Raw genomic sequence first — 24,605 nt, 5'->3', positions numbered from 1 at the left:
AGATGCAGCCAAGAGGCCCATGATCACTCTGGATGAACTGCAGAGATCTACAGCTGAGGTGGGAGAGTCTGTCCATAGGACAACAATCAGTGGTACACTGCACAAATCTGGCCTTTATGGAAGAGTGGGAAGAAGAAAGCCATTTCTCAAAGATATCCATAAAAACTTTGCCACAAACTTTAAACAACCTTAAAGGTGGAGACACACCAAACGTGGAAGAAGTTGCTCTGGTCAGATGAAACCAAAATCCAACTTTTTGGCAACAATGCAAAACGATACGTTTGGCGTAAAAGCAACACAGCTCATCACCCTGAACACACCATCTACACTGTCATACATGGTGGTGGCAGCATCATGGTTTGGGCCTGCTTTTCTTCAGCAGGGACAGGGAAGATGGTTAAAATTGATGGGAAGATCAATGGAGCCGAATACAGAACCATTCTGGAAGAAAATCTGTTGGAGTCTGCAAAAGACCTGAGACTGGGAGGAAGATTTATCTTCCAACAAGACAAGGATCCCAAACATAAAGCAAAATCTACAATGGAATGGTTAACAAATAAACATATCCAGGTGTTAGAATGGCCAAGTCAAAGTCCAGACCTGAATCCAATCGAGAATTTGTGGAAAAAGCTGAAAGCTGCTGTTCACAAGCGTTCTCCATCCAACTTCACTGAGCTCCAACTGGTTTGAAAGGAAGAATGGGCAAGAATTTCAGTCTCTCAATGTGCAAAACTGATAGAGACAGACCACAAGCAACTTGCTTCATATGTTGTAATCTACAACATATTAACGCGAGGGGGCCGAATAATATTGTACACCCCACTTTGCAGTTTTTTGTTTGTTAAAGTTTAAAATATCCAATAAATTTCCTTCCACCTCACAATTGTGTAATACTTGTTGATTCTTCACAAAATAATAAAAATTTTACATCTTTATGTTTGAAGCCTGAAAAGCGGCAAAGGGTTGAAGAGTTCAAGGGGGCTAAAAACTTTCACAAGACACTGTATGTATAGATAGATACTTTGCAAATATGTGGGGTTCTAATCCACCATTCTAGCCTTTGTCAGGTCAGTGTGCACCTCACCAGATATTAGTTACTGACCGATCTGTGTAATGTTGCATTTATGTGTATTTTTGTGCCTTATTTTGGCGCCGGCACAGCTGGCTGCTTGCAGACGCAGCTCCCGTCGTGTGTGTTAATCTGTGTATATTTGCTGTAACCGATTAAGGACCCTTGCTTAAAGAACCCATAGATCATTAGTTAAGCTTTCCACAATGGCTGGATGTGGTTCTGTCGCTGTTCTCCACGTTCTTCTGCTACTTTTTATACTCTTTGTTACGGAGAACCTCGCCGAACAGAGTAGCGGCATTGTTTACGCACGTGAACAGCTGATTGCGCTGTGTAATCCTCTGCTGCTGCCCGGAGACAGGCCTGTGGTCCCAGAGGAGTTACGGAGGAGACACCGGGGCTGCAGGTCTGGAGTTAAACAGAGGAGAGGAGATGGCGCAGGCCAGCGGTACCGGTGATTATTGTGGGGAACGTGAGGTCTTTGGGGAATAAGGCGGATGAATTCATGGCGCTGGTGAGGACCCAGAAGGAGTACAGGGAGTGCAGTATCTTCTGCTTCACGGAAACCTGGCTGCACTCGCTTATTCCGGACTACAGCGTGGAGGTCCCTGGATTTTCCTTGGTGCGGGGGGACAGGGACTTTTCCAAGAGTCGGAAGAAGAAGGGCGGCGGGATTGCACTTTATGTGAGTGAGAGGTGGTGTAATCCCGGTCATGTTAACGTGAAGGAACAGATTTGTAGCCCGGACATTGAACTTCTGGCTGTGGGAATGCGGCCGTATTATTTACCGAGGGAGTTTACATCCGCCATTTTGATCGCTGTTTACATTCCCCCATCAGCTGATGCAGCGGTGGCCTGTGACGTCATCAGCTCTACCGCAGCCAAACTCCAGACTCAACACCCGGACGCCTTCATGGTCATCACAGGTGACTTTAACCGTGCCTCATTGGACAAAACTCTACACAACTTCCAGCAGTATGTTGACTGTCCCACCAGGGAAAACAAAATGCTGGATCTCCTGTATGTTAATGCCAAAGATGCATACAGCGCCACAGCCCTGCCCCCCGTTGGCAGGTTGGACCACATCTTGGTAAGGATGACTCCCAAGTATGTTCCTCTAGTGAGTAGGCAGCCTGTGCGCATCAGGACGGTGAGGAGGTGGACACAGGAGGCACTGCAGGACTGCTTCGGGTCGACAGACTGGAATGTGCTCTGTGGGCCTCATGGGGAGGACATCGACAACATGTCTGACTGCATCACGGACTACATCAGATTCTGTGAGGAGACTGTCATGCCAGCCCGGACCATGCGTTGCTTCTCCAACGACAAAGCCTGGATTACCAGTGACCTGAAGGCACTTCTAAACAAAAAGAAGATGGCTTTCAGGTCTGGAGATAAGGAGGAGCAGAGGAGAGTCCAGCGTGAACTCAGAGAGACACTGAGGACATGCAAGGACAACTACAGGAGGAAGCTTGAGTCCAAACTCGAGCAGAACAGTGTGAAAGATGTGTGGAAAGGAATGAAGAACATCGCTGGAATGAAGGGGAAGGACATACAGACATCTGGGAGCCTGGATAGAGCAAACCAGTTTAACCAGTTTTTCAACAGGTTTAGCTCACCTCCTGCTACTCCCATACCACCACCATCCCCCCACACATCCACACTGCCCCAAGTTGTTCAAACCACCTACCGGCATTCTCCTACACACCACCCCTCTCCTTCAGCCCCCCATGCCTCCCTCTTCCCCTATCTCCACTGCAGACAACAACACCTACCCCCAGCTAACGGTGACTACAGGCCAGGTTAAGAGACAGTTGGAGCGATTAAACCAAGGGAAGGCTGCAGGACCTAATGGCATTACACCACGGATCCTGAAGACCTGCTCCGACCAGCTGTCCCCTGTACTGGCACACATGTACAACTTGAGCTTGAGGCTGGAGAGAGTCCCGCTGCGGTGGAAGACATCACATGTGGTTCCTGTTCTCAAGAAGCCAAGGCCATCCGACCCAGAGGACTACAGACCAGTTGCTCTCACATCTCATGTGATGAAGGTCATGGAGAGACTGGTCCTGGCCCAGCTGAGGCCTCAGGTGAGGACGTTTCTAGACTCCCTGCAATTTGCCTACCAGCCCCACTTAGCAGTTGACGATGCCATCATCTTCCTGCTGCAACGAGCACTGTCGCACCTGGATGGTGGAGGAGACACTGTGAGAATCACATTCTTTGATTTCTCCAGTGCCTTCAACACCATCCAGCCTCTGCTGCTGGGTGAGAAGCTGCGGAGGATGGGTGTCAACGACTCAGTGATCTCCTGGGTGACTGACTACTTGACAGGCAGGCCACAGTTTGTCCGTCTGGGCAGTGTCCTGTCTGATGTGGTGGTCAGTGATGTAGGAGCTCCACAGGGAACTGTGCTTTCTCCCTTTCTCTTCACCTTGTACACCACTGATTTCCAGTACAACTCTGAGTCATGTCACCTACAGAAGTTTTCTGATGACTCAGCGGTTGTCGGGTGTATAGGGGATGGAGGGGAGGGGAGTACAGGACACTGGTGGACGGCTTTGCGGAGTGGTCTGACCAGAATCACCTGAGGCTCAACATTAGTAAGACCAGAGAGATGGTGATTGACTTCAGAAGGAAGAAGATACCTTCACGGCCACTGAAGATCAAAGGGGAAGTGGTGGAGGAGGTGGAGGATTACAAATACCTGGGAGTTGTAATCAGCAACAGACTGGACTGGGCATCTAACATTGACGCTGTGTGCAAGAAGGGGATGAGCAGACTCTATTTTTTAAGGAAGCTGAGATCCTTCAATGTGTGCAGCAAGATGTTGGAGACCTTTTATCACAGTGTTGTTGCCAGTGCCATCTTCTTTGCTGCTGTGTGTTGGGGAAGCAGCATCAGAGCCAGCGACTCTAATAGACTGGACAAAATCATCAGGAAAGCTGGCTCTGTACTGGAACTAAGGCTGGAGTCCCTGGAAACTGTGGTGGAGAGGAGGACACTGAAGAAGGTTCTGTCTATTATGGACAATAAACAGCACCCTCTCCACCACATAGTGGACAGACAGCGGAGCACCTTCTCACATAGGCTGCTCCAGCTCCGCTGTCGTAGGGACAGATACAGGAAATCCTTCCTGTCACATGCCATCTCACTGTACAATAAAAGCTAAATCATGGTTCTGCACAAATCAGTCCAATTTTGCACAACTGCACTGTGGCACACTTGCTGTACATACAGTATATTTACATATACATATCTGCATTTTTTTTTTAATCTTTGCAAGGACTGTTCTTAAGTTGTTTCTTATATTAACAGCATTTTATATTTTATTTTTATTTTATCTACAACTACTACTCAGTGGTAGTTGTTATTGTGTCTTGTTTCTATGCTGTAACTGCGAAGTAATTTCCCTGCTGGAATGAATAAAGTACTTCTATTCTATTCTATTATCGCTTTGTCTGGGGTTGAGTTTAGATCAATAAATCAGTTCAAATGTTTTGAATGCATGTTTTAAGCTCAGGGTTTTACTTTCACCTGTTTTTTTTTTCAAATAAAAACTTCAAGACATTAAGCATTACTAAAAATCTGGGTTAGCACTAGAATAACATACCAATCTTTTTGTACTTTCATACTATTACTATATGTTGGTCAGTGCAACAGAGGGAGCTACATTACACCTCTTTCAATTGAAAGTGCCTGCAGATAAGTTCAGAAATACTGCAGTTTACTTTGATACCACATACTGTTGCTTATAGGTTCTTCTGAAAGCAATGTGTCTGTAGGACTGTTGATAAATATAGTTTAGAGGTGAAAAAAACATTATTTAAAATGGCATTTATAAATCATCTCTAAACTCTTGCCTGGTAGTGATATCCTACAAAAAAATCAAAAACACAGAGCAGCAGACGGAGTAAAAACCAATGACTAAAATCAGATGTGTTAGACCTTCTGATGAAAATCTTACCTTGTGTAACCTGGTGACCTTCTCACGACAAGCCTCCATCTCCTGTCTTAGAATTCTGTTCTCCTCAGTCATCACATCCACCATCTGCTGGGCACGGGCCATCATTGCAAAAGGTTCTCCCTGTAGCTGTATGAAGGACTGCTGCTGGGGAACATGTCCTGCCTGCATAGACAGCTGGGGATGGGAAGGACCCTGGAGTTGCTGCTGTTGTTGACATTGATTGTGTTGCTGATGATGATGCAACCTTGGAGTGGAGCCATAAGAATCAGAAAGAAAAGCATGGCCCCTCTGCGTTGTGTGATGAACAGGTCCTGGGGGGAAAGGCTCTGCCACTTGATGGGAGCCTGGACCATGTGGAACACGGGGTCCCATAATTGGGTATGGCTCTCCTTGGCTTGGAGGTGGCTGGTGAGGAATTGATGGATGAGAGGAGTGAGAGGCGGCAGAGAGCATGCTGCTCAGAGTAGAGGATTGTGCACGAGACAAAGATCCAACAGAGGTCACAGAGGAGCTGGGACTGTGCTGGTTGAGGGGCCTCTGGTAGTGAACTGAGACCTCCTTAGTGGATCTGAGGAGAGATCAGTTGTGAGGTCATAATGCTGCCTGCCTTCAATTTTGCACAGAATACAAAAAAATATTTGTATGTGGTCAAAAATGACCATTTCAAGTTTACAAATACACAGTCATGACAAAAAAAGTTAACTTTAAGGTCAGAAACAACCAGTCAGAGCTAGGAGGGTGCTTGCACTAACAATCACTCTCGTGTATAGCCTGCTCACACACTTCCCCTTACTCCCTGCTATGCTACAGCTTCTTCCTGGCAGTAGAGCCTGTTGTGAATGCTCAGACTACTTAGCCTGGCCACCAACAACGGCAGATAAAAAGTTTTCCTGTAACGGTAAATGGTTTCTCTGCTATTAGTACATTGAGCAGCGCATGCAGGAGGTTGATTGATGATGCTTGATTGGAGATCTTCTTCCTGCATTGCTGTAGTTTGCAATAGTAGCTCAAGGAGGAGGTAGAGGAGCTTGATATTTTCACAGATTATCTGTCTCATACCATATGACACAATATGGTATGAGACATACCATATTGTAGAATATGGTATGAGCACTCTTTAGTTGCCCTGGCTGTGTGTTTTGGGTCGTTATCATGCTGGAAGACCCAGCCACGACCCATCTTCAGTGCTCTTACTGAGGGAAGGAGGTTGTTGGCCAAAATCCCACGATACATGGCCTCATCCATCCTTCCCACAATATGGTGCAGTCGTCCTGTCCCCTTTGCAGAAAAGCATCCCCAAAGAATGATGTTTCCACCGCCATGCTTCACGGTTGGGATGGTGTTCTTGGGGTTGTACTCATCATTCTTCTTCCTCCAAACATGACGAGTGGAGTTTAAACCAGAAAGTTCTATTTTTGTCTCATCAGACCACATGACCTTCTCCCATTCCTCCTCTGGATCATTCAGATGGTCATTTGCGAACATCAGATCGGCTTTGACATGTGTTGGCTTGAGGAAGGGCACCTTGCGTGCACTGCAAGATTTTATTCCTTGACGGCGTAGAGTGTTACTGATTGTTTTCTTTGAGACTGTGGTCCCAGCTCTATTCAGGTCATTGACCCGGTCCTGCCGTGTAGTTCTGGGCTCATTCCTCACCTTCCTCAAGATCAATGATGCTCCACAAGGTGAGATCTTGCATGGCGCCCCAGACCGAGGGAGATTTTCCGTTATTTTGTATTTCTTCCATTTTCTAATAATTGCACCAACTGTTGTTGCCTTCTCACCAAGCTGCTTGCCTATTGTCCTGTAGCCCATCCCAGCCTTGTGCAGGTCTACAATTTTATCCCTGATGTCCTTACACAGCTCTCTGGTCTTGGGCATTGTGGAGATGCTGGAGTCTGATTGATTGAGTGTGTGGACAAGTGTCTTTTATACAGGTAACGAGTTCAAACAGGTGCAATTAATACAGTTAATGAGTGGAGGACAGGAGGGCTTCTTAAAGAAGAAATAACATGTCTGTGAGAGCCAACATTCTTACTGGTTGATAAATGATCAAATACTTATTTCACACAATAAAATGGAAATTAATTATTTAAAAATCATACATTGTATTTTTCAGGATTTTTGTTTTAGATTCCATCACTCACAGTTGAAGAGTACCTATGATAAAAATTACAGTCTTCTACATGCTTTGCAAGTGGGAAAACCTGAAAAATCAACAGTGTATCAAATACTTGTTCTCCCCACTGTATGTAGCACATGAGTATATACTGTATTTGTTATGGAGACGCATTTTGCATTAGATGCAAATATTAAACATATTAATGAGGCATGACAACTACAGCGAATTCAAGGTGTCTTGGTGGCCTTATCTATGCTGTCTATTGCCTTCCCACACAATTCTGTTCAATTCCAAATTCCCTTCAGTGCTCTGTCTGGGCTTTCTCCCATTGAAGTGAATTTCTCAGGCAGAATTTCAACCAGGTCAATCAGTAATGAACAAAAGGAGAAGTTGTGAAAGATGCCGTTGATTTTCTGCACTGTTTTAGAATTGTAGTCTGCCTATGGTTTTAGCAATGGCAACAGAAGAAGTGAACGAAGCTGTTTGGTTTGCGATGTCCACACTTCTGGCATTAACAGTCGCCTTGTTCAGTTTGGCATTTTTCTTCACAGTGGGCGGAGGATTATTGTTTACAGAACAGATCATTTCCGGTGAGCTTCATATCGTCAAACTGATGCATTACATACATCACGAGTAAAGGTTAGAGATTGAGTAGCATTTAGAACTTCAATAGAGTCCATGTCTCCAGCGAGCAATCATTTCTCTTTATCCCAGGGTCCAGATCCTCTGTACGATTTGTGTACAAAAAAGCAAAGCAGAATAAATCTTTAAAGGGAAGGCATTTCATAACACTGTTCGCAAATAGCAATACGAGAAAAATGTTTTAGTTTATATATAAAGCATGATATACTCCATCTGCCATGGCTACTCTTGCATCATAATTACCTAAAAAAAAAAAAAGGAACGTCAGAGCAGTTTCTGAGAAGCAGGTTATTGACACACTAAAAATAAAATTCACTCACAGGGAGGTTTCTGGTATCAAAAAGGGTGTAACTTTACTTATAGAAACAATAAAAATATTCTCTGGGTTTACTTCATTCGAATTCCAAATATAAATATTATTTTGTGGTAGAAATACTGTTTCACTCCTTCAATTCACACAATCAGACTTACAACAACTCAGCTGTTTTTTCTCCTCAATCACACCAGGAGGTTGACCTGACAACAATATAAATAAACAATAGCTCATCTACATCTGTATTCATTAGCATAATTTTGGATCATTAATAACATTTATTACTTGGCAAATAATTAATTTGTCAAATACCTAGACTCCAAAAAAAATCAACAAAAATGTATATTAAAAAAACATGGCATCAAGGGACTTTGCATTGCAACCCTACCTGCCTTTCATTTCATGTCTCTACTTGTCCTGCCAGATGAATAAAATAGTTTGGAATTCATTACTGTTAGACTCTGCTTCAAGCTAGATGGCAATGACTACTGTGAAACCAGCCCAACAGGATCTGTCCTTGTCATTTCTGAGACACTATTGAGAAACCATGTTTAACTGACTTATCTCAGATTAAATCCTATTGGAATCAAGCTATGGCTTTCACTGGAACCACATTTTATTCTTTATTGTCAACTGTAAAGCAATAATTTGTTAACTGGGAGTATGCGCACAGTGGCAGTTGTTGTATGAATGAGACTGTAAACTTAAAATCAGTAAATGGTCCTGAAAAGTCCTGAGAATTGTGATAATTTTAACCTCTATAAATACAAAACAAGTTTTAACTGATCAGAGCATTACTCTCTGTGAAGCTTGAGTTTTCTGTAATTCAATATTTTCAGCAGAGTTGACAGATTTTGTCAATGTAAAAATATGCTATACACACTGTAAACTGGGAAATGACTGCAACAAAATGTTGAGGATTTTCAACTAGTGAAAAATGCTTTGTACGCTTTCACTATAAAGCTCCTCTTTTTTTTCAGTGCTCACTCAAAATGTCCTACCTCCCTACCAGGATTGTTTTCTAGGTTTTAGTGGGTTTTTTGACTGATATGGCTCTGATTTCTTCAGCGGAAAGGCATCTTTTGTGTGCCATGTATATGTGTGTGTGTTCACTGTTCATTACCTGAAAGAGCCATATTCAGGAGGGGGCTGATATCGAACAGTTGGAACCTCCCTGGAGTGATCCCTTACTCTTGGCTCCTGATAAAAGTGGCCTCCAGATTCCGGATGACTGCCAGGAGAACATATTCCTTTGAAAGGATAGTCTGGTGGTGGGCCTCGATGCTGTGGCTTGTAGTAGTCTCCAGGCTGGCATGATGGGGGTAGTTGTGGGGAAAGAGGGGTGCTGCTTACAGGAGCATGGGCTTTCACACCACTGGTGGCTAAAGAAAGTTGCATAAGTCGTTCACTGAGAGACCTGACGTGTCCTTGCTTTAGATCTTTTAGTCCATCATCTTGGTGCACCTTCCCGGTACCACTGACACGCTGTAGTGTTGGGCGACCCTCAGTGCGAACTTTGGTGCTGGTAAGGCCAGTAACGTAGAAAGCAGCACCTAACGAGGCAGGCAGTGAAGGCTGCTGGGCCTGGCTGTTCTGCTGCTGCTGAGCCTGAGGAGGAGAACCATGGCCGCGGAAGTACTGTGACTGTACTTTGGCTTCCTCGTATGTAGGGAGATCTTCTAGGTTAGGGCACTGTCCTTGGGTGATGCCACCAACTCCACTGCCCCCGACACTGGATGCTTCTCCACAAGAGCCCACACATCCCCCACCTCCACTGCCCCCACCATGCCCACCAACTCTGATGACACCAACCTTCTCCAGGCCACTGTCCGTCTGAAGCTCCTGTCCCTGGGGCTCTTGCCTTGCAATGTGAGCGCTTACAGAATGATCATCAGAGGGGCTTACCTGTCCATGTACTGAATAGCCACCTCCACCTCCTGTTGCTACTCCAACCCCCCCTCCTCCAGACTGTTGCTGTTGTTGCAGCACATAGTTTCGATTCATCTGCTCCTGAAGGAGCCGCTGCAGGACTGTACTGCCACCACCTGATACACTGCTATTTGATGGCTCTTCGGTTCCGGCCCTCATCTCCATCTCACGCTGGCAACGAACTTCATGGAAGGACAAACTACGCCCCCTGTCTGTATTCCAAGAGAAAAGTAAAGAGGGAAAAATGTGTAAAAGAAAGGTAACTGGAGAAGAGACGTGAGGGGCTATCACAAAAACTATTGAAAAATACTGGTACTTTTAAAATTTGAAAACTATCAAAAGTGTAATTTACTCAATAAAATATCAGTAAATTCATTTTAAAAAATTAAAACACCTACAGAAAACAGAGGGATACATTTACATCACAAAAAATTCAATTGAACATTTGAGATATGATTTTTGTCTTGCTTAACCTGGTCATTGAAGCAGCTCTTCATACCTTTGACTGTGTGAGTAGGTACCAAGTTCTGCTAGAAAATGTAATCACCATCTTCATAAAGCTTGTCAGCAGAATGAAGTCTCTTAAAACATCCTGTTAGATGGCTGCGTTGACTATGGACTTTGGAATGGACAGTGGACCAACACCAGGAGATCACAAGGCTCCCTAAATCATCACTGACAGTGAAACTTTATACTGGACATCAACAGCATGTTCCTCTCCACTCCTCCTCCAAACTCTGAAACACTGACTTCAAAATGCAATGCAAAAAACTTTCAAGACTTTTTTCTTCCAACTTTTTATTGAAAACCTTTGCTTACATTTGATATAAGCAATGGTTTTAAACTGTAAATGAAGTAAATAAATTAATAAATAAAACAAATGAAATAAATAAATGCATCTGAGAAAAGGACTTTGGAACACTCAGCAATAATCTAGTTTTTTTTTTCTCTTAGGGGCGGAGAAGACACTTGTCATCTTGTGACATAGGTCAGGACATAGATATCTCTTGAAAATGTAATAATTAATAATTTGACCATATGAATATGCTAAACAAAGGTGTGTCCACTAAATAACATTGCAAGTGTCTCCAAACTCAGTCTGCCTAAGGAGTGACTAATTGTCAAAGTGCTTTTTGGTTACATGACGTGTACTAAGTACACTGAACACAGGCCACAAGAAATGAAGGAGAGTTGTAGAGTTGCCCCAAGATATCAGAAAAAAAATGATAGGTAAGCTTGTTAAAAGTGAAGACCATATTTATCCAAATAATATATATTCCAGCATCTTGATGCTCCTCTGATACATTGTTCAGAAATTTAAGGTCCACAGAACTGTAGCCAATCACGCAGGCTACAGCTCTAGGAGGAAAATTGATGGCAAATTGAAGAGAAGGAAAATACAAATGGTAACCAAAGGGCCCAGAGCAACCTGCAAAGAGAGGAGATTTTGAGGAGCAAATGTTTGAAGCAACAAGGAAGTACATACTGAATTATTAACTCTCCCTGCTCAGTTCCTGGCCTTCCATTCTTTTTTTGTCAATTATCATTTCCTCTGTCTCCAAACTTGTGAACTCAAAATAGTTGTTCTGCTTTGCCATGATTGCTGTGTTTACTATGCTGTTGTAAATCACATATGGCAAAACTCCATACCCTGTACTGAAATAGCAGGTTGGTCGTTGGTTAAGAAGCTACATGTCCAGAGTCAGGATGAGGGGCAAGGAAAAAGTGTGGATAGCCAAAACAGTTAACTGCAGCCTTAAAGCTGCAGTATGTAACTTTTATAAAAATATTTTTTTAACATATTTGTTGAAACTGTCAATGTTGTTCTTTACTACTGCTAAACCTTTTCCTTATGTTGTGAATGGTAGGCCAGTTAGTATGGTCTCTGATGACGGCAGGTAAAGTTTTCCTGTAACGGTAAGTCGTTCCTTCGCCATTAGCACATTTAGCAGTGAGTATGTGATGTTGAGTGGCAGCGCAAAGACCTTCCTCCTGGCTCTGATTGGTTGTTTTTAGTTGAGAGCGGTGCTTTTCTTCAGACACTAATAGTAGCGCAGAAGATTGATCTTTTCACAGATTATCTGTCTCATAACATGCTCTCTGGACATGGAGATAGTTTTAACAAAAAACAAACAAACATGTTTTATAAAAGCTACTGCACCTTTAAGAGAATTGTAAACCATAGCCTCTTCAAAAATTGGTAGAAACTCAATAAGCATAGGCTTCAGCTGGACTAAGTGTTTCAAAGACCTCAACACACAAACATATCCAAAATATGGACTTCAACTACCACATTCCTTTCGTTTAACCTATTCATGAACCACATCAAAAGTGTTTTCCATGAAAAAAAGAACTGGATTGTTCTTCAGTGATTCAAACTCCTCTTTTTAGGTCAAGGTCAAATTTGCACTTCATTGGAAATCTTGGCTCAAGAGCCTGAAGGAAGAGTGTAGAGAGACAGAATCCACATTGTTTGAGTTCTAGAGTGATGCTTCCACAGTCAGTGATGATTTGGAAAGTGATGTTATCTGCTGCTGTTGGTTCAACTTTGTACTCAATTCCTTAGTCAGTGCAGCCATCTTTTAGAAAATTGGAATGCACTTCACATCTTTATGGAAATCCTGATTTTATTTTCCAGCTGCAGTTGGCACCTGTCCATATTTTTTAAAGTACCTATATCTGCTTCAAATGGAATTAACCAGCAAACTGACCTTAACTAAACCTCTCAGATAATCTTTGTATCTTCAGGAAGAAGAGGAAAAAACAACACAAGTAAGCTAGAAACTTACTTGTGTTGTAAAGAAACTTTAATTTCTTTATCACATCATTAGATCTACAAGTAAAAATCCTTTATTACAGAAAAGGTTTTTGTAATATATTATTCTCCGTAGTAAATTCATGTCATGTGAACATATTTACTGGAATAACCCAACTTTTAAAAATATTCCAATTTATCAACATGAAAGACCTATTTAACCTGATTTTGAAGAAAAGAAAAAAAAATCAAGTGAATAAAAAAGAAAGTGGACAGAGAAACAAGGGGACTATATGTTTCACCCTTGACCTCAATCAGATCCCCAAGACTTGCTGATTTGATGGCACAGCAGAACAAAAAGAGGTAGACAAAGTAAGGTGCCATTGGTTTTATAGAACCCTCCCACCCACAAATTAGTATTTTACCACCACAAACATCAGTTCAAATAATTTTAATTAAAAAGCAGTAGCTGAGGCAGTTTTCTGATAGAAAAATGTAAACTTGAGGGAGACTAGTTGACCCAAGCGATAATACCTTGCAATTAAAGGTATTGTAACTACCTGGCCAGAGCACAGTAGATTGAAGAACTTGAAGATGTCTCTGAAAAGGAAGTTGTGTTTTGGTTGTCGATTAACAGAAGCAGAAAGCTTTTAATTAATCACATAATCTCATCTAGTTCCTTCTTTATAACAGCTTTGTAAAAAACAAAGGAACAATTTAATGTCTTGGTAGTAAAGAAAAAAAAAGTATGTGCAACCTAGTACAACTCTTTTCACATATGCATTGAAGTTTCTAGAATTTCTTAGTGTTCTGTAGAATAATTGCATTCACGTGCAGTCCAAAGTAGGAGAGTGGATTCATTTTGAAAAACTGCTTCTACATTAGATTACATATTTTAGGAACCTAGAAGCAACTTAGATTTTTCCAGTTTGAATACAGTAAAGTAGAAGATCTGCATAAAATAAATTAGTGTAAATACGAAAATAAACATAGTGTTTCTCATAGTGTCAGGAGTATTTTTTTGTCAATTAAATTGCACAAAATAGTCTTGAAATAAATTTTGTAACCCTACTCTTTAATAAGAAATACTTATGTTTAATTTTTGTATCATTGGAAGTTATAAAAGATTACATTTCAAGTCACTAAACTCTGCCTCAAAAGGATGATAATATGAACTTTCACTGCCCAGAATTTTTAAACTTCACAATTTTCATCCAGTTTGTGGTGGATTCACCGTCATGTTGCAGAGCTTAATTGTTTAATGCCTTAGCTTAATTATTTTGTTAGTAGCTTTATACCTACCCATATGCACTGGTCTGAGGTTTAAACTAAGTAAATCCTCTTCATAAAGCTGAGGTAAATGTTCTTATTATGCATTTCTTTACTTTAAAAAATTTAGATGAGAGGGCGGCTTAAATTTATTCCATACCAGCAATTGTGCTTATGACTTTTCACATAAAATGTTAAAAAAAATGTCTCCAGTTTTTGTTGTTGAAATTGAAATGAAAAACCTGCATATCCAAAAGTGTTAGAATAGCACATGTGATTGTATTAGTCACAATATTTTAAAAAAAATCATGGTCTTATTTTTTAACAAGAGCAAGCAATACTTTCATTATGTACCTATAAAAAAAACAATTATTAGCCACCCAAAATGGCTAAAATTACAAGAAAACATACATATTTTTGTTCACATACCCTCCCACCTTGCCAACAACAAAAACTTGATCAGAATAAGGTTAAGTAGCATTGTTAATGTATAGTCTTTACTCTCATATTCTCAGACCATACTCCATCAATTTGATTACAGTAGCTTAAATTGACCGCTGCTGAATTTAAATGGTAAAATAACAACAATAATAATATTGTAGTACAGAACCAATGCCTGGAAAGTCTAATCTGTAATTCTGGATTAGCTTTAAATTAAACTCGTGAAGTTATGCAGCATTCTGTTATGTTATGTCTAACGTCCTCCTTTTTATCTGAACCTGAATTTTTCCAACATTTTTCAATGGGACAGTGGTAGGGCTTTTATCAAGTTTATGTGTGAACTAGCGGTAAAAGTATTTTGGATCTGTCTAAAGTAAGGATGATTTTGGGGTGTCACATGGCACAGTGGTTAGAGCAGATGACCTCAACGCAGCTACAGTGGGGAGAACAAGTATTTGATACACTGTTGATTTTTCAGGTTTTCCCACTTGCAAAGCATGTAGAAGACTGTAATTTTTATCATAGGTACTCTTCAACTGTGAGTGATGGAATCTAAAACAAAAATCCTGAAAAATACAATGTATGATTTTTAAATAATTAATTTCCATTTTATTGTGTGAAATAAGTATTTGATCATTTATCAACCAGTAAGAATGTTGGCTCTCACAGACATGTTATTTCTTCTTTAAGAAGCCCTCCTGTCCTCCACTCATTAACTGTATTAATTGCACCTGTTTGAACTCGTTACCTGTATAAAAGACACCTGTCCACACACTCAATCAATCAGACTCCAGCATCTCCACAATGCCCAAGACCAGAGAGCTGTGTAAGGACATCAGGGATAAAATTGTAGACCTGCACAAGGCTGGGATGGGCTACAGGACAATAGGCAAGCAGCTTGGTGAGAAGGCAACAACAGTTGGTGCAATTATTAGAAAATGGAAGAAATACAAAATAACGGAAAATCTCCCTCGGTCTGGGGCGCCATGCAAGATCTCACCTTGTGGAGCATCATTGATCTTGAGGAAGGTGAGGAATGAGCCCAGAACTACACGGAAGGACCGGGTCAATGACCTGAATAGAGCTGGGACCACAGTCTCAAAGAAAACAATCAGTAACACTCTACGCCAGTGGTCCCCAAACTACGGCCCGCAGGCCAGATGCGGCCCGCCTCCACATTTGGTCCGGCCCCCTGAACAATACCAGAGTATTTTCATATATGTGCATTTTTATTTGATAAGTTGGACTTTTGCAATAAAATAAATGTTCCTTAGTAATGAACTTTATTTATTATTAACTACTAGTTAGCAACTGTTTTATACATGCATATAATTGACCCTAACCCTTTTTTTTATGTGGAGAACCCAGTGTTATTTGGTTATTATTTATTTCATAAATAGTGTTATTTCCTGACTTTTGTTCTCTGAAGAATCCAGAAAAGGTTATTTGATTGTGCTTTCTGAAAAACAATACATTTTTATGTTTAGCACTCTTACAATCGTCACACTTTTTCTGTTACAAACTGACCCCGGACCCCCATCAGAGAAGGGACAAGTTATGTGGCCCTCACAGGAGAAAGTTTGGGGACCCCTGCTCTACGCCGTCAAGGAATAAAATCTTGCAGTGCACGCAAGGTGCCCTTCCTCAAGCCAACACATGTCAAAGCCGATCTGATGTTCGCAAATGACCATCTGAATGATCCAGAGGAGGAATGGGAGAAGGTCATGTGGTCTGATGAGACAAAAATAGAACTTTCTGGTTTAAACTCCACTCGTCATGTTTGGAGGAAGAAGAATGATGAGTACAACCCCAAGAACACCATCCCAACCGTGAAGCATGGCGGTGGAAACATCATTCTTTGGGGATGCTTTTCTGCAAAGGGGACAGGACGACTGCACCATATTGTGGGAAAGATGGATGAGGCCATGTATCGTGGGATTTTGGCCAACAACCTCCTTCCCTCAGTAAGAGCACTGAAGATGGGTCGTGGCTGGGTCTTCCAGCATGATAACGACCCAAAACACACAGCCAGGGCAACTAAAGAGTGGCTCCGTAGGAAACATCTTAAGGTCCTGGAGTGGCCTAGCCAGTCTCCAGACCTGAATCCAATAGAAAATCTTTGGAGGGAGCTTAAAGTCCGTGTGGCCCAGCGACAGTCCCGAAACCTGAAGGCTCTGGAGGAGATCTGTATGGAGGAGTGGGCCAAAATCCCTGCTGCAGTGTGTGCAAACCTGGTCAAGAACTACAGGAAACGTCTGATCTCTGTAATTGCAAACAAAGGTTTCTGTACCAAATATTAAGTTTCGTTTTTCCGGTGTATCAAATACTTATTTCACACAATGAAATGGAAATTAATTATTTAAAAATCATACATTGTATTTTTCAGGATTTTTGTTTTAGATTCCATCACTCACAGTTGAAGAGTACCTATGATAAAAATTACAGTCTTCTACATGCTTTGCAAGTGGGAAAACCTGAAAAATCAACAGTGTATCAAATACTTGTTCTCCCCACTGTATGCTTGTTTGACTCTTATCCTCAGCTCTTTTGCTGCATGTCTTTCCTCTTCCTATCATTCTGCTAACTTCCTGTCAAATTACTGTCAAATAAAGGGCACTAGTACCAAAAATGTTCTTAAAAAAGATAAAGTGACGAAGGCTTTCCAGAATATGAAAAAGCAAACAGCTCACACTTGCAAAATACACCATTTGAACATTTCCAAAGCTGATTAAAAAATTAGAAATATCCACCTTAAGACAGAAGCATGCATTTTTAATTTAACATTCAACAATGTCGAAGAAACCAACCCAGATGTATTTTAACTTTCACAACATTTTCAGTGGTCAGAAAAATATTGGGTAAAACAACCAGAGTTTTGAATCCAGTTAATGAGAAATGAAAGAATTGACAATAATAATAATAATAATAATAATAATAATAATAATAATAATAATAATAATAATAATAACAATAATAATAATAATAATAATAATGGCTTCTACTGACAAAGCTGAATGTCTAACACTTTACACCCATGTTACAAAGAGAAAAAGATTATTACATGTTGAGCTTCCCGTTATCCTTGTCACTCTCAAGGATGAAGATGCTTTTTTCCGAAACATCTGTAGGTAAATGAGACAAAAAGGAAAAATGCCTGTTTTAAAAGGATTTTCAATCATTTTCTTTAAGAGGAGTGTCCGGTAACCAGGTCATTTTTTCATAACGTTCAGCTTTCAGACATTTGCTGATATAATGAGGGTGAGGGAAATCAAACTGCACTGATTTTTATGTATATATAATAAAAACACAAGTTTGTATTTCTAACCACACTAGGACTTTGTATGGACTTTGATTTATTTATTTAGTTAGTCCATTTGTGATGAAACCTAAGCAGTTAGATTAAATTTGTCACCAGTATATTTCTAATGCCACCCTTAGCTTATCTCAAACCATTCCTGTAACCCTAGCCACTATTTCTAAAAATGGGGAGCCACAATGTTACGACTAGGCTCCATATAAACATGTAAGACTTCAAAAGGTATTATATACCAGAAATGGTAACAAGCAGGCAATATAAACAAAATGGCCCATAAAATATAGCACTTTATCTAGTCCAGCAGACTTCAAAGTTCTTTACATGACTATCAGTCGCTCACTCTTTTAAGCACACATACAGGTACCCTGCTGGTGTTAGGCTACATTGTAGTCACAGCTGCTCTAAGGCACACTGACAAAAGCAAGGCTGCCAGACAATCAGCGCCACTGGGCCCTCTGATCACCACCAGCAAGAAAACACAGACACACAGTATACAAACATGTTTGTATTTCAAAGTACATTAAAGTACTGAACTGTAGTTCAAACTTCACATTTATTTTAGTAGCTCAATTTATGCCTAATACTAAACTTAATTCACATCATAACCTTAAATCTAAAAACGTAAACTACCAAATTAGCACCAGCCTTTGGTTCCCTTGTCCCCTATCAGTCTTCTGAAGGTTAAGTATTTATGCCACAAAGGCCTCAATAGGCTACGAAGCCAAATACATCCATCTTACACACAGATATATACTCGGGCCTGCTGCTAGATCTTTTTAAGAGCCTATTTATCTCTGTTAATTTCCTGTAAAACTCATCAAACATAAAAATATCCTACCTTTGCCAGTTGGAGTAGTGGTCTGCGTAAAGGAAAGAATCCACTAAATTTCACTTGGTCTCTCCAAAATCAGGGAACTATCTGCTTTGAGCTCAAGTGAGGCAATTGTTTTTCCATGTGCTGCTCACACAGTATTCCCACACAAAAACAGGTGGGGCAGGGTGGTAGACAGGTGAGTCTGTCAACTGTTCAGTTGTGACTACACCTCTATACTTCTGTATCAAACTCTGGCAGCAATGAAAGTGCTCTTTCATGGCTTGAAATTTACTACATGAAGACTTGCTAAATAGCTTTTTCTTGGCCTTATAATAATGAGACATTATAGTTTAACACAAAGTATTTTGCTGAGTTGATTTACAAAAAAAAAATCTTCCCACTCTATGAAAAACTTTGGGTGAAAACCGTCTGCCAACACACAAGAGACTTAATAAGACAGTCAACAGCCCATATGTACACATAAAGATAAGCAATTTGCATTTTGGAAAAGATTATGTTAAACACTGAAAAAAATCTCTTCATCAACCAGAGCTCAAAATCCAGGACACCTGCAGATCAAACAAAACGTGATACCTTAAAGAACTATTTACTACTGACTTTCACTGTATTTTAATAAATCTGTCACAAACCTTGTAACAGACACATTTAGTAATGACTTTTGAATGAAAAGAATGCTGGCAGGAAATTTGTTATCAACCTATTATTCTAATTGTAGTAAGCCTGATTGCTGCATAAACAACTTCTAATTCCGCAGGTTCTCTGATTTGCAGGTGAATAATAGAGAAATTGGGTGTGACAGTTCTCTCTTTCAAACCAAGTTGAAGAGAATGATAAGCTGAACAAATACAAGGGAAAATGGAGCACACCACAAATCTGCTAACTGTATAAAAAATATTGTCATATTGATACATTTAGGCCTAATTTTAAATGTTTCAGTGAATTGAGATATTGAAGGTTAGATAAGTTCTCAACTACATTTGCCTTTATAATGAAACAAATATATCCTTTGCTTAAACTTTGGTTAGGTATTTACTTAAAGAACAAGCAAAAGATTGTAATCTGACTTTAAAAAAAGCATTGGTACAACTTTCACCTCCTATGTACTTACAAGGCTACCAAAGGACTCACAGTGGAGCCGCGTGGAGCTCAGACCAAGAAACAAGCAGTTTCCTCCAAGAAACCTTAGAGCCTAAGGAAATGGGGTGGGGCGGGGCGGGGACGGGGTGCTTAGTTTGGCTTTTTAGAAAATAGTGAATCAACACTTCAGCTTTTCCGGGCTTAAAAGTTTTAGACAAAACATAAATCAGTTCAATTGCAGCAGCTTCGTCTGTGCGTGTGCGTGTGTGTGTGTGTGTGCGCGCGTGTGTGTGTGGTAGCGGTGGAGGGGGGTAGAAGAGTAAATGACTCGCGAGAAGTCAACCATGTTTTTAGACTGGAACTGGAAGTTTTCATCTGGTTCTTTTTAATGTTCGTTTGCTTGTCTGTTTGCTTTGATGCCTACAAAGTAAGTAGCCTAAAGCTTTCAGGAAAGCGTTGGCATACCAACGAAAGCAGCACGTTATTTAAGCAGTGCACTAGGTCTGTGGACAGTTTGAATTTACCTTTTTGTAAAGCTGCTTCCGTCTTCTTTCCTTGAAGCTACACGAACATCTTTTTTCTAGTTCTTCCCCTCGACTCAGCATTAATCCTGTGTCCCAGTTTACAGTCACTGCTTCGTGACTAAATAGTTCGTCCTCGCTGAAAACTGTACTTGTAAAGTTGTAGAAAAAAAGTGGAGCAATAGGCGGCAGGAAGCCGTCCCAGTCTGTCCTGCACAACAGGAGAAATTTCCAGCCTCCCCCCTCCTCAAAGACCTCCTACGTCTTTAAAATATTTTTTTAATCTCTCTTTATTTGTGCTCGGAAATCCCTCATCTCATCTTCCAGTTTCCCATGCGTTTTATGTTCAAATCAACTTACTTCCTTTAGGACACACATGATATTCCAAACGATCACATTACACACTTCACCAATAGAAAAGTAGAACTTGAATGTTGAATGAAATCATAGTTTTCAAGAACAAACGGTTATTAAATATTTGTCACACTCTGGCATCCTTCGGAAGCTGTTTCGTTTTTCTAAGAACATAATAGTCTATAGAGTCCATCTGCTCATTACATTGCATAGCTCTGAACTTACAACAGAAAGAAGGAACTAAAATTGAAGAAAGGAAAAAATGACAAAGACCCTTTGTAAAACGATCTGTTGCTGCTTTCAAATGCCGTCGGACAGACGAGAGTCGCTGTGTGCGCATGTCAAGTAAAATGTGGTTGCTGATATTGGGTTCCTGATAACCTCTAATAATCAATTTAGTTCAGCTGGTTACAGCTGAGACATGATGTGCATGAAATATATCACATTCCCATTTGTGTGACCAAATAAAACGTTCTCAGTGCAAACAGTTTTATTCAATATGAGATGTAACATTTTCATTTTCATTTTGAAATTAGGTAAACTGGGCAAGACAGTGCCTTTACTGTGTGTGTACACTCAGTAGCTACATATTTCTGACTCATAATTATTACAGGAAAACGTTTCGTGTTTTTATTGGGGCCTGCCCATAGCAATGCATAGGGATGTAATCCCTATGCATTGCATGGCAGGCACCTATTGTTCTACACCTCAAAATAACTGCCGCTTCCTACTACCGTTAATGCGGCTCGTACCGCTGCATGCCCCCTCACAATATATATATCAAAACGTGAGGCTCAATCCCGTGAGGGGAGCTATTACTTTTGTTGGCATTTCGAGTAACTGTGGCGACATAATTAACAAAAAACGAGCCAAATTTAACTCAAAACAAAAGTCTAACTGACACAAAACAGTGTCAGTTAGACTCAAAATAGACATAGAATTTAGTCTGCCTCTCTGAACTGCTCTTTAGAACTACAATGACTGAAGGTTAGAACTACAACATGGCGGACACTGAGTGCCTACAAAAGAGGTCTGAGCTGAATGTCAGAACTACAACATGGAGGAACTGTCAGTTGCTACAGAGGAGGACTGAGCTGGCCTTTAGAACTACTTGTGTTTTGGGCTTTTTATAACTGATTTTACCCAACCATTGTTACACATGATATTAGTTTAGCTCTTTGAAATGAAGCATACTGAAAATTTCAAAATAAAAGCCTTGAATATTTTTACATCAGATAATTGCTCTTTTTGGCTTTATGTGACTTTTTTATCCAAAGCACTGTTACACATGGGATTAGTGTGGCAATTTAAAATTAAGCTTAACAAAAATTTCAAAATAAAAGCCTTGACAATTTTTACATCAGATAATAGCTCTTTTGAGCACTATATAACTGAATTAACCCAGCAATTGTTACACATGGGATTAGTTTGGCACTTTGAAATGAAGCTTAACAAAAATTTCAAAATAAAAGCCTTGAGAAATCTTACATTAGGTAATTGCTCTTTTGAGCAATAAATAACTGATTTAACCCAATGACTATTAGACGTGGGATTAGTTTGGACCTTTGAAATTAAGCTTAACAAAAATTTCAAAATAAAAGCCTCAACATGCCCCTGAGGTTAGTGCACCGCCTGCGGCGGTGCAATAATATTATTCTGCATTATCTTTTTCTCTCAGGTCAGGGAACTGCCTTGCGCAGCAAGGCAGTTCATTAGCATTAGCATTTTAGCTTATATAAGCTATTAGCTATTTATTTGACTTATTAGCCATGTTTAGTCTACTGAATTGAGTAATACCATTATAGAAAACATCCCAGTGATGTCCCACATGCTACTGACAGCAATCACGCTAACATTAGCATTTTTGCTAATTTTAGCTGATACACTTACTTTATCATACTGAATGGTGCAAGTCAATGTTAGTAAACATTCTTGTCATTGTATTCATATGATTGCAGCTTTCTTTAGCATTGATGCTAATTTGTAGCATCAGAACGCTGGGTCCAAACCGACGGGCACACTTTGGCAGGTCCCGGTTAAATTTCTTCAGGAATTTTCTAGTTCCTTTTTTTAATGCAAGTACTCTACAAATTTGTTTAATTTTCTAATCAAGATTTGATGCTTTACATTTCCAGACTGACAATAATGAAAATCCTTTGTGAAAATGATAGAGTAAAATAACTCAGTAATCTTACCACTCTAAAAGCTGGAAAGAAGGACATCAGCTAAAAATCCTTTGTACACCTATATGATTTCAGCAGTAGGTGAATCACAGGAACTCTCCAGTTCTGTCACAGCTTCATGCATGCGGGGAGAGTATGAAAATGAAGGTATTACAATGACCTATATCCTGCAAAATATATTGCTTGAGAACTACACTGCTCACATTCAATATTAATAGATTAAAGCATACTCTTCCCATTATATGTTGCAGTGTTTTTGTCATGAATCGGTGCAGTGAGGGGTGGTGAGGCAGACGCAGCAGACCCAGGTAAGAAGAATGATGATTTTAATCAAAAAGAAACACAGTCCAGCAACAGGCAGCACGTACATTTGACGAGGACCCGACAAAGAACAGACACACAGGTGACACTAAATACACTGGGGGTAATCAGGGAACAAGAAACACCTGGGAACTAATCAAGGGACAACACGGAGACACAGAGACACCGAAAACTCGAAATTAACACACAGAAAACACAGAACACGACAGTTTTTAGAACACATTTCATTTAATAACTTATTTTTTTCATAACAATTTCAATAAATTCACAATTCAGCTCATTTTGGTGAATTAACATTTTTACACCCAAACAAAGAAAAGCTTAAAGTCTTATGTTATCAAAACATGGTCAGAGACATGTTATATTGCATAAGATGCCTGTATGAAAGGCTGATGATACATTTAAGTGCTGTCTACATGTATATGAACTCCAAATGGAGAACAGAATAATAGAAACTATAAACATATTGATTTTGGAAAAAACATATATTTAAATTGTATTCCATAACTTAAGAGAAAGGCTTTTTAAATTAAATTAGGATTAGAACATGCCTTTTATTTTGGATTAACACATCAAAATAATAAAAAAAAATATCAACACATTGATCATTTTGGCTTATAGAGTTCTCCCTCAAGCTGTTGCCTTGCAGCAAGAAGGTCCTGGGTTCGATTCCCGGCCCGGGGTCTTTCTGCATGGAGTTTGCATGTTCTCCCTGTGCATGCATGGGTTCTCTCCGGGTTCTCCGGCTTCCTCCCACAGTCCAAAAACATGACTGTCAGGTTGAACTGAGACTACAGGCTGCATCTCACAGCGCAGTGAAGGACAGCTGTATTCTTCTGATCACGGAGACCTGGCTGCATCCAGACGTAGCGGACTCTGCCATTGAGCTAGCAGGCTACACAGTACAGCGCCACGACAGAACGAAGGACTCTGGTAAGAGCAGAGGAGGAGGCTCTGTGTGTATGTGAACAACACCTGGTGTACTAACACAGCGACTGTCATCAGCCATTGCTCCCCAGACCTGGAGTATGTGACTGTTAGATGTAGACCAATATACCTCCCCAGAGAGTTCACGGTAGTCATGGTAACCGCTGTTTACATACCACCGGATGCTAATGCTAAAACAGCTATCGGACTTTTGCATGGCAGCATTAGCCATCTGCAGAGCATCTATCCAGATGCTGTGCACATCATAGCGGGGGACTTCAGCCATGCAGACAGCGCTCCCCAAATTCCACCAGCATGTAAAGTGTGCTACAAGAGAGGCTAACACTCTGGACAAAGTCTACTCCAACATCAAGCTAGGCTACAGGGCTAGACCACTTCCTCACCTGGGTCAGTCCGATGACCTGTCCCTGCATTTAATTCCTGCTTATGCCCCCCTCAGGAAAACTGCTCCAACCATCACCAAAACCATCAAATCCTGGCCACAGGATGCGACACAGCAGCTGCAGGACTGTTTCGACAGGACAAACTGGGATGTTTTTGAAC

The 24,605-nt window shown here is 40.6% G+C and overlaps 2 protein-coding genes across 7 annotated transcripts in view; one reads left to right on the top strand and one right to left on the bottom strand.

The window, feature by feature from the left end:
• Positions 1-20,786, bottom strand: part of LOC102221621 (angiomotin-like) — a 64,841-nt gene extending 44,055 nt beyond the window's left edge. The window contains exons 1-4 of one of the 4 annotated variants that reach the window (XM_023342928.1): positions 20,260-20,786; positions 17,569-17,629; positions 9,237-10,254; positions 5,037-5,604 (exon numbers count right to left, since the gene is read on the bottom strand). In XM_023342928.1, coding sequence (XP_023198696.1) covers positions 5,037-5,604; positions 9,237-10,254; positions 17,569-17,629; positions 20,260-20,340 — 1,728 coding nt within the window. In that variant the 5' untranslated portion in view covers positions 20,341-20,786. Of the gene's footprint in view, positions 1-5,036; positions 5,605-9,236; positions 10,255-17,568; positions 17,630-18,661; positions 18,812-20,259 lie in introns of those variants that run through there. The other 3 variants (XM_023342929.1, XM_023342930.1, XM_023342931.1) reach the window with 3 other exon arrangements.
• The window catches only part of LOC111610154, a 66,728-nt gene that overhangs the window by 2,385 nt on the left and 39,738 nt on the right, over positions 1-24,605 (top strand). Inside the window, exons 1-2 of one of the 3 annotated variants that reach the window (XM_023342943.1) lie at positions 22,903-22,940; positions 23,045-23,101. The gene's annotated coding sequence lies outside the window, so the exon portion shown is untranslated. The other 2 variants (XM_023342942.1, XM_023342945.1) reach the window with 2 other exon arrangements.

This window comes from Xiphophorus maculatus, chromosome 11 (assembly GCF_002775205.1).
Source record: "Xiphophorus maculatus strain JP 163 A chromosome 11, X_maculatus-5.0-male, whole genome shotgun sequence".
In the NCBI taxonomy this organism is placed as follows: Eukaryota; Metazoa; Chordata; class Actinopteri; order Cyprinodontiformes; family Poeciliidae; genus Xiphophorus; species Xiphophorus maculatus.
The sequence above is the reverse complement of the archived record's forward strand: the minus strand, read 5'-3'. Positions and strand labels throughout refer to the sequence as shown.